We start from the raw sequence: 15,822 nt of genomic DNA, 5'->3' as shown, positions 1-15,822 counted from the left end.
AGCTTGCAGTGGTTTGGGGACAGATACCATTCAAAATAATTGAGAGCTAGTTTGGCTTAATGGTGAAGCGGCAGGATCGGAAAGGTGTGAATTCCAGTCCTGCCTTGGGTGACTTTGGGCCAGTCACTCTCATTCCGTCCTGGCATGAAAGTCCAGCTCAGTTAACAGGGTGGTTGTGAGGAAAAGAGTATTAGGTATGCTCGCTGCTTTTTTTAATAAAAATAATAAAGGCAGGATGGGGGGAAAAGGTAGTTAAGAGTCACCTAGAGTTGCTCTCGATTGTGAGATGGGTGGCATATAAATTTAATGAAATGAATGAATGAATAAAAGCCACAACAGAAGAACCACATCGTGCCCTTCTCTCATCTTCAGCAAGGTCTTAATTTTGTAACAGTCCATGGCAGAACTGCTTTGCTTTTGAGATTTCTGACCAGAAGGAATTCCTTGTTTGAGAAGGAAAAAAAAGATATATTAAAACCTTGCTATTTATTATCCAGGTTCAAATTTAATTCCACAGTGAGCCAAAAATACATAATCATATTTTTAACAGAGTCCATATTATTTGAGTAGAACAAAACATATTTAATAGCAGGGAAGTTCATGAAGCGTTAATTTATTTTCTTTCACAATCTCTCCATTCATAGGATGTTTGCATATGACTGGACTAGTGAAAATGACTTTTATACCTCCTCTTTTTTGAAGTTATTGTGTTTGTACATGTATTTAGAAAAACTCAATTGTGGTAGAAAATGTTAATAAAAAGCCTTACGACAATATGCTGACCTACATTTCTGTAAAGCTAATATTTTGTATTTGAAGCCTAATAGTTTCAGGCTTACAAGCTGCAGTTCCAATAATACTGACTTTGGAGAGACTAGGAAGGGGAATGGAGATTTTGGTTAGAAGATCACCCTTGAGAGGTATAAAAATGTACCTGAGTACATTATGCAAGAACCATTGCACGCAGAATGGTTTAAAAAACCTACAGAATCCCTCTTTCATCCAATAAACTTCATGTTTTATGTATAAAAAATTTCTTACTATAGAAGTCATTTATGTATTTGTAGACCAAATGTGACATTTAAAAATGTAAAATACAAGTAAGAGATTATTTTGCAATCCATATCCATTTGTGTGACCTGCTTCCATAATTTCCTTAAAAGTCAGTCATACCAAGTTTTCAAATACTTTTTTTTAAAAAAATGCTTGCGACATACTTGTTTCATTTTATGTGAAGCTTCTGTTGGGGTGGGATATCTACTTTCTTCTTTCATGCCAGGAGAAAAGTTCATCTAATTTGGGGATCCCAACTTAGCTTGTCTGCTCCCCTTCTGCAATTCTGGCTTTCATTTAACTCTAAATGTATTTGTGTGCTCAGTTTTTCGTATTAACCATTCTTATTGCATTTTAGCATCACTTTTTAAGATTTATCCCTGATAAACATTTATCTATTACATCATAGAAGCAAAAAAGCTATTTATATCTTTCCGCCCTTTACAAATCTATTGCAACACAGTTGCTAAGCACGCTCACATTCTATTTGGTTCTTTTAATTAGTATTTTATTTATTTTAATTCCTTGGCATTTTATTTTCCTACTTGTGTTCTGTAAATATTTTTGAAAATCTGATACATATTTAAGTTGCTTGTGATTTATTCTTCTTGTATAATTTCCTAGTCCTACAGGTTCCATACTTTCTTATCTCTCTGCTTTTTAAAGAGCCATTTTTCAGATTTTTGTTGGCAGGCTTTTCATTTAAAAGGTGTAACAAAAGGGAAAGTATATAAGGAATTGAAACTCTGTTTTGAAGTAAAACATTACAGGAAGTCCTTGACTTATGAAGTTCCCTAACCATAGGTCAAAATTATGATGGGCCCAAAATGGGCACCTTAGGGCCCATTAAGCACTTCTGGCCTGCCAGCCCTGCGGTCATGTGACCACATTTTGGGTACTTGGTAATCAGTTCACCTTTGCAACCAGTTGCAGCGCCCCTGTGGCCACAATTGGCAATATTTTTTGCTAGTTTCCAGCCCCCCCCCCCCAAATTCACACCGTCGTGGATATTCACTTAACAACTTCGTAAAAAAAAAATGTCTGGTCCAGTCACAAAGGTGCCATGACTTAGGACTATAATGATTTATGACTGGAAATCTGGTCATAGGTCAAAGATTACCATAGTGTTCAAGCATATATGCAAATTGCAAACTATAAGGCAAAATGAATATGGATTTCAAGTGAAGTTTTGCCTCTCCATTGCCAAGGATAGTTGGGCATAATGTGAAGCTGATTTTTCCATCCTAATTGGGCATGCTTTCTGGAGGAAATAAATGTTGGGAGTTGCACGCTTGAGAAGAACCCAGCAGTCACGAAGCTACTCCCGTGAGCAGGCTGAGGGCAATCCTTGTCTGGAAGTTGAGTGGCAAGACGTTGCTTGCTTCTCTTTCTCCTGGGCTAAAGGGAAGGAGGAGACCGGGAGTTGTGGGAAGCGGGGCCAAAGCAGACTAGGGGGGGGGGCTCTTTCCCACCTCTCCCTTTAAGGCGACTGAGACATAGTCAAACCTTTCAAAACCTGAGCACTGAAAAGAGGATCTCAGAAAAAGATACGGAAGGCCAAAGTGATCTTCCAAGCAACACTTTTTATTCATTCATTTCATTGGCAGAACTTGTGCTCTTTACTGGCTATTAAGAAAAAGGAGAAGATTCTATTGCACTGATTCCTGTATTTGCTTAACGGCAGTTGCACCCATCATTCAGGGCAAAACTTGCAAAGAGGCAAGATGGAGAATCAAGTCAAGCATAATCAGATTTGGTCGTTTGTGCCATCACCTTTTCCCATGGAAAAAAATTAGTTTGATTTTGAAGGCTTCTTCCCTTTACAAGCAGGCTTTTCTTAAGGTGCCGGGCAGGCTGCAACCGCAAATGAGGAGTTGGCACACCTAGCCAGAGGCTGAAGCAAAAGATTTGGTGCTGCCCTGAGCCTCGGACAGGAAAGCTTCAATTTCCTCAACCGTACGAGGGACACAAGTCAGCAATTCCATTCCCCTGGCTGTCACCACAATGTCGTCCTCAATTCGTACCTGGGAAAAGACAGACACACCTGATCAGAGGTAGTGACAGAGCAAAATGACATGGCTCCATTTCAACCAGGCTTAGTTTAAGCCTTGGCAATTGTTTACTGAGATCAAAATAATTCTGTTGCTTATGCTTCCTCCCTGCCTCCTAGTGGGATGATATACTTCCACAAAGAAGCAGCAGGAGATTTTCTCTAGGTCAGGGGTCCCCAAACAAGCAAAGCCCCATCCACGGGATGCAGGCAGCACACAAAGCCACGCCCCCTCCGGTCCACGGAAAAACCTCTCTCCACGGAACCGGTCCCTGGTGCCCAAAAGGTTGGGGACCTCTGCTCTAGGTTAAAAGAGAAAACCTGGGTTCTCAATACCCTTCACTTTAGGGGGGGTGGGGGTGGAGACAGTTCTTTGCCACCAGTACAAGTACTCCTCAACTTACAACACATAGTGACCATTCAAAGTTACAGCGCCACTGAAAAAAGCAACTTAATGACCATTTTTCACTCTTAAAACCTTTCCAGCATTTCCATCATCCCTTGATCAAAATTCACATGCTTGGCAACTGACGCACATTTATGACACTTGCTGTGTCCCAGGGTCACGTGATCACCTGCAACCTTCTGACAAGCAAAGTCAATCGGAAAACCAGATTCAGTTAACAATGTTGTTACTAAGTTAACAACTGCAGTCATTCACTTAGCGAATGTGGCAAGAGAGGTTTGTAAAATGGAGCCAAACTCACTTAGAAATGTCTCGCTTAACAACAGAAATTTTGGGCTTGGCTGTGGTCGTAATGATTAGCAGGGGTGAAAATAGCCGACCTGCAGACACACCTGTCACTTTGGGGTCCTGCTCAGATAACAGGAGCCACGCGTGGCACATTTGCATGAACAGAATTCCTACCCAGCTCAAAGCAAGTAGTGCTACGTTGTTCTTTTATGAAGCCCTGTTCCATTCTTAGATTGTATCATGTGCTTGTGGATCACTATTTTGTTAAACCCCCCCCCCCCAAATTAATCTGATTACACAGGGTTAGAGATATAAGGTAAAAATATAACCAACAAAAATTATGTGCTCAGCACTGAAAATATGCTGCCTGCATAAAATGTTATCAGCTCCAGTTGGATCAACCGCCTCAAATAAAGATCCAGCATAAGTACAACTTTGGGGCCACAACATAAATATGTTCCTCTTTCCCATTATCTGCTTGTTAAGCTCTATTCGCCCCTTTGCATTTTAAAAAGGAGGCATTGCATGGGATGCTTTGTAGCTGATACTGTTACTAAGATCCTTGAGACCTTTTCTATTCTCATTGGGTGTGAATGAAAAGGCCACACCGTTCTGTACCCAATCTCTGGGCTCGGCCCTAATCTCTCCTGGTTAAATATGCAGACTCAGTCATTATCCCTTATCTTATCAGAAATGTGCTAATAAGTCTCTAAGCTGCAATAAAAGCAATTTCATCCAAGTGTCAAAGCCAAAGGAACACAAACCCTGGTAATTCCCACTATACAGTGCCTCTAATTGTTTCTGACCTCCTAGCATTTTGATCTAAAAATAATGCTAGTTTAACATTTGTCCTGCTTGCAAAATAACCCATTTATTCAAACAAAGCCAGCCATTGAGTCTTATTAAAGTGCTCAGTGAGCTGACTGTCAAATTATCTTCATTATTTAAGATTAATTTAAGTGTTATTATGGACCAGAATTAAATAAACTTGGCAGAATGTGTTCAGCAGGCTGCTGACAGCTGTTCAGGCTAAATCTACAAGTTCTCTCTCTTTACTACCCAGGAAACACAGCCGCTCTGCTTTAATTGACAAAAAGAGACCTTCTACCTGGACAAAACGTTGATCTCCACTTTCTCCCCTTTCTAGAAATCAAAATGAGCCAATAGTAATACTTGCATTTCTAAATTTCTCCCAACAATAAACCTGTAATTGTCAGGATTTGGGATCAGCTCCTTGAAAGTCTTCACAGAATGCTACAGAGCATCATCTCAACCATCTACTGTGGAGACTTTGCACAGCTTCTTGGGCAGCAGATGCGCAAAAGCAAACCATTTTGAACTTAATGTCGCTTTTCCTTTCTATGGGACCATGTATCACAGCGTTCCTGGCCAGCAAGGCCTTTGGCAGACCTGCAGAACTTGGCATTTGGTGAAGCCAACTGCACAACCGCACATTCAGATCGGTATCAAACCGCCCTCTCGATCCCCCACGTGGTTCCTGAAGAAGATTCCCATTCCAAATTACGTTTTTTGGAATGGCTTGAGAAAAGCCCTTTAAATGAACGTTAACCATACTGAGGGTGGATGACCATTTGGGATGGTCTGAGGACCCCTACTTTGGTCAGTGGGTTGGACCAGTGTCCTCTAAGGTCCATTTTAACCTATAATTCTGTGAAGTTTCTGACTAGAAATCTGTCAGCATTCTTATTTTTCTCTGTAGAGAACCAGCTCTAGACAAATCTGGTGGCCATTGCTTCCTTGCCTTCTCAAAGAGATCCATTCTCCAGCCATTGCTTGAAGAAGGTGTTTGGAAGAGATCTGCCCCAGATACATGGGGGCTTCAGAAGGACCACCTGCGGAGGCTGTCCCAGGACAGCGGTCTACTTGGGCGACCTTCAGAGAGTTCCTCGCTACGAGGAGAGGAAACGAGCTCCAGGCAAGGGCCACTGTGCTCTAGGCTGGTTGAGGCAGCAAAATTTGCTGGAGCACTTAAGTAGCCCTGCAGACGGAGAGCGCTCGGTGACACACGCTTTTCAGCCCCAGAATCCTGGTTGGCTCAAAGGCACTGATAAAGAAACAGCCCCGAGCGGAGATAACCTTTCCAACCTAGGGAGAGAATTCAGCAGCAGAAGGTAAAGTCCCACCTGGCTTGATAAGACTGTATACTCTGCACACACGGCTTTTGAGCCGTGGAGGCGAAGCCAAGACGGGATGACTCAGAGAACTCCCAGCCAAAGAGCCACACTTTGACACAGTGCTACTCTGGTGGAGATTTCTGACAAGAGGAACGTTCGGTGAGCATTGCAGCAGATCACTGGGCGGCGTCTGCCAAACATTTCCTCCCCTGACGGTCTGCTCCCAGACAGCCCTGAGACGGCATGCCTTCTGCCCCTTCTGGACAGCGTCTGGGATCCAGTTGTAGGGTGATTCCACAAACTTGCCAAGGTCTGCAAGGCTTGCCAGAGACGGCTGCCAGAGCTCCCGGAGGAGAGGGGAAACCCTGGCTTGGTATTCTGCCCTCGGCTGACCCTTTATGGCCTCCTCCACCTGATGTTTTCCAGCTCAATAGCAAGGCTGCTGCTCTGACGCCTTCCTCGTTTTACTTTGCTCCTTCCCCCCCCCCCCCAACAGCTGACTGAGGCCCCTGGAGTTACACAAACGGTTCAAAGACGCTGCTGCTACTTTTGGAACAAGAACCGGAGTTCTAAGCCCAGTTTCCCAAAATGGATCCACCTTGCCCAGCTGCTACAAACGACTTCCATATTGCACTGGTGTTGCTTAGGAGACTGGCTGATGAAAAGAAAATGTTCCCTAAAGGCAGAGCATTTAAAATCACTTCCTAGAACTGCAAAGAGGCCAAGTTCAGATTTAAACTCCAGTCAGGCGCCAACCCTCTGGGTATTTTTAGGCCATTCCTTGTCTCATTCCACCTAAACTTGTCTACTCCACAAGGCTGTTGTGCGCTTTCATGGCATTCTGCATGCACTTGTGTTTTGAAACACTTTCGCATCGATGCCACGCTTTCCCAGCCCACCTTTGCGCCCTAACGAAGTTACTCACCCCACCAAAATTTCGGAAACGTGCCAGGACTTCATTGTTGATGAAACAGGCCTGAGCTGGATTAGCCAAGGCCTGGTCCAAGACGTGGTCAATGAAATAGATGCCAGGCTCCACGGTCAGCACCATGCCTTCGAGAAGGGAACGGGCGGTTCGCAAACTCCGGAGACCCGGCAAGTCAATGCGATCGACTCCCTGGGAAAAGGAACGGGTGCATAAATTCAGGGAGAAGCTTGTGGTATCTTTCAGCCCTCCATCCACATGGAAGTGCACAAGAAAGGCCACGGTAGCTGAAAAGACTAATGGATTGGGCCAGGATGTTCCTTACTGCTCCGAGTTCATGACAGTAGTTATAAGATTAAGCCTTCCTGATAAGCTACGTGCTCAAAGGTTCCTGGGAGGAATACTGATCTACGTGGGTCCCCCGAAATATGCTAGACGTTATGATGCCTGAATGGTTCCGATCCAGTCTGGTCTATGAAAGTCCTTTCGTGGTTTCAGGGTTTGCCTGCAGCTCCCCCACACGGCCATTTGTTAGCAGACATAACCTAGGAGTACACGGGGGTTGCTCAACACACCTAATGAGTGGGCAAAATGCTTCAGGAACAGATCTGAATTGGATTGGCTGCACAATGTGGAGAGTTCAGAACTGACCTCTGGGTAGCCGCCTACATCGTGGACGTCAATTCCAAGAAAGTGTCCCAGCCCGTGAGGCATAAATACGGCACCCAGATGGACCTTCACCATGTCATCAACGTTGCCGTGGAGAATGCCAATTTTCTTAAGTTCTTCCAGATGGACTCGGTCTGCCAGACGGTGCATTTCAGGCCAGGCCACCCCTTAGGGGAAAAAAGAAAAGTCCTATTACTTAAATATTCTTATAAATAGACATTTTCTTACTATGCATGTCCATTTTCTGAGTCCCACCAGAGAGAATTCTCCACCCCACAATGGAGGGTTCGTCTGGAGATAGTAGGCAGGGCCCCATCTTGAATGCCTTGTCCTGGGAATGGAGCCGTTTGCTTGCCTTTCAAACTGAAGTTACTGAAAAAACACGGGAGGTTCGCAAATTCGCTCTCCTAGTTAAAGCCCTAGTTAACTCCTGGGCTGGTGAAAGCCCTAAGACACTTGTGTCTGGCCCACGGGGCACATGTGGCCCTAGACAGCTGGTAATTCATGCCCACGAGATCATAAACATTTAACATTATGTGATTTATGCACATTAATTATATATTTTATATACGGCCCAAGACAATTGCTCTTCACTCAGTGCAGCCCAGGGTAAGCCAAAAGGCTGGATACCCATGCCCTAGCATACGCATTCATACAACACGCCAAAGTTTCTTGTGGCTTAGCGTGTTGTATGAACTAGCTTCTTTATGGTTTATGGCTCAGGATGTTTGGTAAATACATAAGATGTGTCAGTTTTAGATTTAGTTTTGTTGGGCAAGCCTAGTCTGAAAGAAACATGCAACCTTTGCCCAGCTGGAAAGAAGAAATAGGGGGTAAGTTTCAGCTCCCCCTTTATGTATGTATGGCACAGGCAGAAGCCATAGGTGGGTCAGAGGGGAAAATGTCGTAAGAAAAAAAAAATCTTTGAGGGCTTCATCTTAGAATCTGACCTGGTGATTCAAGTAGGGTCAGAGCAGCAATACTGGCAGACTACGTTGCCACTACGTCCCAGAAGATGCCCTTGCCGAACCTGGCACATCTTTATCCACCTTGTGATGTTTTGTGGATGTGCACTCTGAGGTCTGCGTGGCGGCCTTACAAAGCTCTTGCCCTGGAGAATTGCCTTGAATCTTCAGAGCAGCTTTCCTGAGTCTGCCTCAGCCGAGTTTGGCCAAAAGAAGCTTTGCCCATCTTTGTCTGTCTCCTTTTACGGTGTATTGAGGAGGAGCTCAATCTTCAAATTCCTACACACCAAGGACCTGTCTAGTTAAAAAACTAAGTGCCTGGACAAGGCTCCTCCTGGTGAGGATGATTTAAAACAAAATGATTGCAAAGTGCTTTGTGTGATTTGTGAAAACGAGAAATAATATTTGGAATAAAAGAGTTGGATTAAAGCTCCACATGATCCTTGCTTGCAACAGATGTCCTGGGTTCACTCTTCAGATGCTCGTTTTGTTGATGGTTCTGGATGTGAGGAGAACATCTGAAGGGTAAGGCCAGGCAACTAACTACAGGATCACTGAGTGGGTGGCGCTGATGAGTACAACGAAGGCTCTGTCTGGTTCCAGATTTGCGATCTAGAAATGGCAGGTGGGTAAAACAGCCCCCATCCCTTTAATTGATTTCATAATTTAACTCAGCCCCCATCCCAGCCTTGAGAGAAGGCACAGCAGACTGAAAAGCTATTGCTTTTGCTCACAGACTGGCAGCATCTGGGATTTCACTGTATTTAAAATAATTTAGTATTTAAATTATTGGTGGCACAGTGGTGAGAATGCAGCATTACAGGTTGACTCTGCCCACTGCCAGGAGTTCGATCCTAACCGGCTCAAGATTGACCCAGCCTTCCATCCTTCCAAGGTTGGTAAAATGAGGACCCAGACTGTTGGGGGGAATGGGCTGACTCTATAAATCGCTTTAGAGAGGGCCGTAAAGCACTATAAAGTGGCATATAAGTCTTAAGTGCTATTGCTATTTAGCCCCCACGTAAACCCCCTTAAGAAAAAAGATCCAAAACTCATGACTTGGTCTTCAATTTAGGACAGTACTTCAGACTGAAATTTTATCAGCAGAAGCTTTCTTAGAGTAAAGCAAACTCTGAAGGACTTTGAATGCTGTATCAGCTTCCCATAATACTGTATCTTAGCTTCGGGGAAGGATTCCAGTTGAGGAGGAATGTGTGGGACCAACAGGGGAACACTGCTACTCCTTGGAATCCCCCAATATTAATGGTCAGGAAACCAGCTTCCGTGAGGTCCAGGGAATGCTATTAAAATCACTGCCTTTCATTTTCTAGCTCACTTTAGGTGCTAAAGAAGAAGAGAAGCATCAGAAAAGGATAAAGAATTTGGCCACTTGGGCCCCAAAAGCATTTACAGAATACAGAATATAATAGAGTTGGAAGGAAGGTCTTCTAGTCCAACCCTCTGCTTGCGCATTTCTCCCTTTGCTTTGCATAGTGAGCCTTGCAGAAGGACTATTCAAAAGCAAATCTACACTCAAGACAACCAGCCAATGGTGGAAAACTGATGGTGAGATGGACAAATTCCTGTGAGCCAATCGGCTACCAGGTTGGGGATTTATGCCAGAAGGCCCACCTTTATTGCTTTCTTCTACCCACCATGGTAATTTTCCAGGCTACAGGAGCTGCAGTAGTGTCTAAATGGGAAGTAAGACACTTCCTCTCTCAGTAGACACCATCCAAGGAGAGCCCCTGCTCACTAGTTGCAGGAAGAAGCCTCCAGGAGACTCAAGGGATTGTATCTCAGTCCCCCCCCTCCACATGAAATTAATATCAGTGGGAGAAGTAGGGCCACTACTTAGGCTGAATTTGCAAAGCAAAATCATGATTTCCGCTTCCAGCCAGCAACTCCTATCCATTATTAGACAGAATCCCGAGAATTGAGACATCCCCAGGAGTGCCAATAAACTATTATTTCAGACATCTGGGTGACCTGCAGCACACTGCTCTTTCCTCTTGGACACACTGAGGTTTCACTTGCACACCCAGGGGCTTTGACACATTTCTCCTTTTTGCAGTGGATGAATCCTCCCCAGAGTCTGGTTGCTGAACCAAGACAAGGAGCCAAGAAGTGAGCCGTGCCTGGTTCTGGTTGGTGCAGAATCACCAACAGTCGGCAATTCCTCAGCCATGGAGAAGGTGCAATTTCTCTGCACCTTTTCAACTTGCTTTGTGCCCCCTCAGTGAAGGAGGCAGCTTCTGGAGGCAGCTGAGGAGGCAGTGAAGCGTTCTCCCATCAATGAGCATCAACAGAAATTGAGCCCTGCCATGTCTCTGGGAGGAAGGCCAGGAAGAAGAGAGGCAGGCCTTGCACATCTATTCCACAGGAGCATCTCGCCCAGCTAAGAACAACTCAAGGTGGTTTGCAAATCAGAGGAGCCCAGGTGGTGCTAACAGCTCAGCAGCCAAGGCCTGCTTGAGCATAGCGACTGGGAGCAACATGCTGAAGAGACGCCATGCGTGCACTGTGCTCTGTGGGGGTCACGGCCAGAGCCAGAACCAGCCTCATGTGCAGCTGCCACGTGACAAGTCCTGGCGTGGCTCTCTTTGAGCAGATGGCCTTGGTGGGGCTCCGGGCACCCTTGTGGAAAGGTTTGTCGGGAGTTTATAGGCTGAAACTGGAGGAGTGAAGGGCTAATGTTTTTATTTAGGCGCTACATCAATGTGCTAAGGAGATGGCAGACTACAAACTGCTGGTCTGCAGGAGCACAAGAAAACAACCCGTGCCAAGAACCGTGGTGGTTGTGGTTGATCAAGTCAGTTCTGGCTCCTGGTGACTGCAGGGACAAGACTCTTATGAATTTTGGGGCAACATTTTCAGAAGTGGCTGTCTAGTTGTAGACCTGGCCCCAAACCACCCAGCTGGCTTTATGCCCCAGGCCGAACTGGACGTCCTGACCTCTTAGCGTCTCATTCAGCACCGTAACTACTAGTAGAGAGATTCCGGTTGGGGGCGGGGGAGGGAGGTGTTTCTTGTATTGTTTATGATTCATTTTCTGCCGTTCACATCACCAGATTATATCAATACACTTGACCTGTTTTCTAATCAACTTTCTCTACTAATAGCCCGTGCAAGGTCTTACATATTCGCTAAAAGAGTTGTAAGCCCATCTTTTTTTGATTAACTGTAGGTGTCGAAGATCGAAATCACAAAGCCTAATAAAACACATGAACATCTGCAATAATAATAAAAACAATAAGGAAGTCTCATTAAATAATGCCGTATGCATAATGGCACCCATAAACTTTTTATCGCTCTGAGAGACCAAGGTGAAGAGATAAAACTTTTAGGGCAAGAGCAGGTAAGTCTTGGGGTCACGTGTGACCCTCCAAACCACAATTGCTGAAAACTGCCAGCAAAGTTCTCACCAATTTGAGGTAGACAGAAAAAAAAAACCAGGGTGCTGTAAGCTGTAAAAAGAATTGCCTCGAGGTGATTCCTGAACCCAGAAAGGATCCTGGCCCTGCCTAGGCATGGACATCATCCAGACCACCCTGCGTGGCTGACCCAATCCTAGCTGCTCTGCTCTTTCAAAGCATGGGAATTGTAGTCCAAGCCATGGGGAGCTGCCACCTTTGCACGGTGGGCTTTAGCAACTGGAGCAAAGCTGCTGCTTCCGCAGGAGGGAAATCCTAAGGGCTCCTCAGGGTTAGTTCTAAGGAGAGCTTTGTTTTCTGGATGGAGGTAGGAAATCATATTTCAGTGAATAAAACCTTAGCGATAAATATCCTTTCTTAACAGTCTTGTAAGAAAATTGCACTTTTCACCCTTTTCAACCGCACGGCTTTCTAAGGGCTGGTGTGGACAGGACAGCGTGGGATTAATTAGCAGAGTACACACAGGCTCTGCAAATACCAAGTCAACAATAATTTCACGTAGAGCTTGCAGATTTAGCAGAAATTTGCAGGGGTGCCAGACTTTTATCTTTCTAAAGGTTCTTTTCAGCATTTCTGGAGAGTAGCAAGGATCCTAGCTTTAACCTCTTGCTGTAATTATACCACTGACGATGTACAAGTAGACCCAAAGGAGATTTTAAGAGCTGTTTCTGGATGTTAATCGAGAAGTAACCTTGGTTACTTCAAGTAACCAAAAAAGAATACTTAGGGAATCCTAGTTCTAAGCCCAGCCTGGAATTAATAACAAGCGAACTACTCCTCGGTGCCAGTCTCTCTCCAAGCAAACGATTTTCCTGCATTAGCAGCTCCTCTCCAGAACGAACATCCCAGACCAGCCACAGGCCAGGCCAGGCCACGATTCAGCACAGGTGGACTGTCAGCTGTGTGAAACTGAGGAGGAAGAAACGTCTGCTGTAGAAATCAGGCTGCCAGAGTTTGAAAAGCTAACTGAACCATCGGGTCTCCTGAACTATACGTGAAAACGTGTGTATCTCTCACTGAGACTGCATTGGAGATGCCGAGAACTACCAGCTGAATAAGACTTTCAAGCTGGAAAGCCCTCCCTTACATCATTCATCTCATCACAGCACAGCAGAAAATCCCAGTTAGGTATAAAGGTAAAGGTAAAGGTTCCCCCGCACTTCCATGCTAGTCGTTTCCGACTCTAGGGGCCGGTGCTCATCTCCGTTTCAAAGCCGAAGAGCCAGCGCTTGTCCGAGGACGTCTCCGTGGTCATGTGGCCAGCATGACTAGACGCCAAAGGCACACGGAACGCTGTTACCTTCCCACCGGAGTGGTCCCTATTTTTCTACTTGCATTTTTACGTGCTTGCGAACTGCTAGGTTGGCAGAAGCTGGGACGAGTAACAGGCGCTCACTCTGTTACACGGCACTCGGGATTCGACCTGCCAAACTGCCGACCATCTGATCGACAAGCTCAGCATCCTAACCCACTGAGCCACCGCGTCCCTGTCAGTTAGGTATAATAAACGCTAATAAATACTTCCTTGCAAACTCCAGTAGAGATCAAGGACACTGGAAGTTTTTGTTTCTCCAAAGGAAGAAAGGAAAGGCTACAGGAAAAAAAAAAAGATGGAGAAAGACAGCTTGTCGATCAGAAGGCCGGCAATTTGGCAGGTCGAATCCCGAGTGCTGCGTAACAGAGTGAGCGCCTGTTACTCGTCCCAGCTTCTGCCAACCTAGCAGTTCGAAAGCACGTAAAAAGGCAAGTAGAAAAATAGGGACCACTCCGGTGGGAATGTAACAGCGTTCCATGCGCCTCTGGCGCCTAGTCATGCCGGCCACATGACCACGGAGACGTCCTCGGACAAGCGCTGGCTCTTCGGCTTTGAAACGGAGATGAGCACCGGCCCCTAGAGTCGGAAACGACTAGCACGCATGTGCGGGGGAACCTTTACCTTTACTTTACCTAGAGATTCAGCACAAGCATTTCAAGCATTTCATTAAAGGGAATGCCAGAATATCAAGAAAAGCCAAAAATCAACTTAGAAGGCCGACAGCTCCGGATGAACCATCGACGCCTCCCAAAACTCTCATTGTTTCTGTTAGTACAATGTACAATTTCTTTTAAAGGGAGAGGTTTTCAGTATCATACAACCAATCAATTAATCAATCAATCAATCAGAATGGAGCTAGAAAGGACCTTGGAGGTCTTCTAGTCCAACCCCTTGCTCCAGCAGAAGACCCTATTTCATTTCAGACAAGTGGCTGTCCAGTCTTTTCTTAAAAACCTCCAGTGATGGAGCACCCCCCGATTTCTGGTGGCAAGCTGTTCCACTGGTTCATTGTCCTCACTGTTACATTTACATTTATTGGATTTCTATACCGCCCTTCTACCTAGGGACTCAGGGCGGTTCACAGGGCATATATAAATAGGTATACAAAAATTAAAAGAAAATTAAACTATGCCCAATTAAAATACAACAATAGTAAAATGATAAAACCAATTAAAAACCCATATTCCCCTTCAGGCCAGACCAGATAACTCAAACAAGTGGGTCTTCAACCCGTGGCGGAAGGATCGGAGGTCCGATGCCATCCGGAGCTCAACCGGCAGTTGGTTCCATAATGCCGGGGCACCCACAGAGAAGGCCCTCCCCCTGGGGGCCACCAGTCGACATTCCCTGACTGGAGGCACCCTGAGGAGGCCCTCTCTGTGGGCACACACAGGGCGGAGGGGAGTTGACGCCGGCAGCAGGTGGTCCTTGAGGTATCCCGGACCCATGCCATGTAAGGACTTAAAGATCATAACCAAGACCTTGAACCTCACCCGGAAGACAACTGGTAACCAATGCAGCTCGCGGAGCAAAGGTGTAACATGGGAGTACCGGGAAACTCCCAAGACAACTCTCGCGGCCGCATTCTGTACCAGTTGGAGCCTCCGAGTGGTCTTCAAGGGAAGCCCCATGTAGAGAGCATTACAATAGTCTAGGCGAGAGGTCACGAGCGCATGAGTGACCATACACAGGGCATCCCGGTCCAGGTAGGGCCGCAACTGGCGCACCAGGCGAACCTGGGAGAAAGCCCCCCTAGTCACGGCCACTATGTGATCTTCCAGGGTAAGCCGTGAATCTAGGAGGACTCCCAAGTTGCGAGCCCTATCCACGGGGGGTAAGAGCTCACCCCCCATAGAGAGCGATGGAACATTTTGAATGTCCCGGGATGCCGGAATGTACAGCCACTCAGTCTTGTCAGGGTTGAGTTGAAGTCTGTTCCTCCCCATCCAGACCCGAACCGCCTCCAGGCAACGGGACATCACAGCGAGGGCATCACTGGGGTGGTTTGGGGTCAAAATAAAAAGTTGGGTATCATCAGCATATTGATGATACCCAACTCCAAAACCACGAATGATCTCACCCAGCGGTTTCATGTAGATGTTGAACAGGAGAGGCGAGAGAACCGACCCCTGAGGAACTCCACAAACAAGAGACCTAGGGGCCGATCTCTGCCCCCCTGCCAACACCGACTGCGAGCGTCCCAGGAGATAGGAGGAGAACCACCGAAGAACTGTGCCTCCCACTCCCAATCCCCTGAGACGCCGCAGCAAGATACCATGGTCGATGGTATCGAAAGCCGCTGAGAGGTCTAATAGGACTAGGACAGAGGAATATCCCCTATCCCGAGCCCTCCAGAGATCATTCACCAGAGCGACCAATGCCGTCTCCGTGCTGTACCCGGGCCTGAAACCCGATTGGTAGGGGTCCAAATAATCCGCTTCATCCAGGACCAGAGGGAGCTGATGCGCCACCACACTCTCAACAACCTTCGCAAGAAAGCGAAGGTTGGAGACTGGACGAAAGTTGTTCAATACAGCTGGGTCCAAGGCAGGCTTCTTGAGGAGAGGTCTCACCACCGCCTC

At 46.1% G+C, this 15,822-nt stretch overlaps 1 protein-coding gene across 1 annotated transcript in view; it reads right to left on the bottom strand.

The window, feature by feature from the left end:
* Positions 1–2,603: 2,603 nt before the first annotated feature.
* PEPD (peptidase D) overlaps positions 2,604–15,822 on the bottom strand; it is a 168,177-nt gene continuing 154,958 nt past the window's right edge. Inside the window, exons 13-15 of the mRNA XM_083370686.1 lie at positions 7,509–7,693; positions 6,858–7,049; positions 2,604–3,077 (exon numbers count right to left, since the gene is read on the bottom strand). Coding sequence (XP_083226812.1) covers positions 2,937–3,077; positions 6,858–7,049; positions 7,509–7,693 — 518 coding nt within the window. The 3' untranslated portion in view covers positions 2,604–2,936. The remainder of the gene's footprint in view (positions 3,078–6,857; positions 7,050–7,508; positions 7,694–15,822) is intronic.

Source organism: Vipera ursinii (genome assembly GCF_947247035.1).
Source record: "Vipera ursinii genome assembly, chromosome: 10".
Taxonomy (NCBI): Eukaryota; Metazoa; Chordata; class Lepidosauria; order Squamata; family Viperidae; genus Vipera; species Vipera ursinii.
The sequence above is the reverse complement of the archived record's forward strand: the minus strand, read 5'-3'. Positions and strand labels throughout refer to the sequence as shown.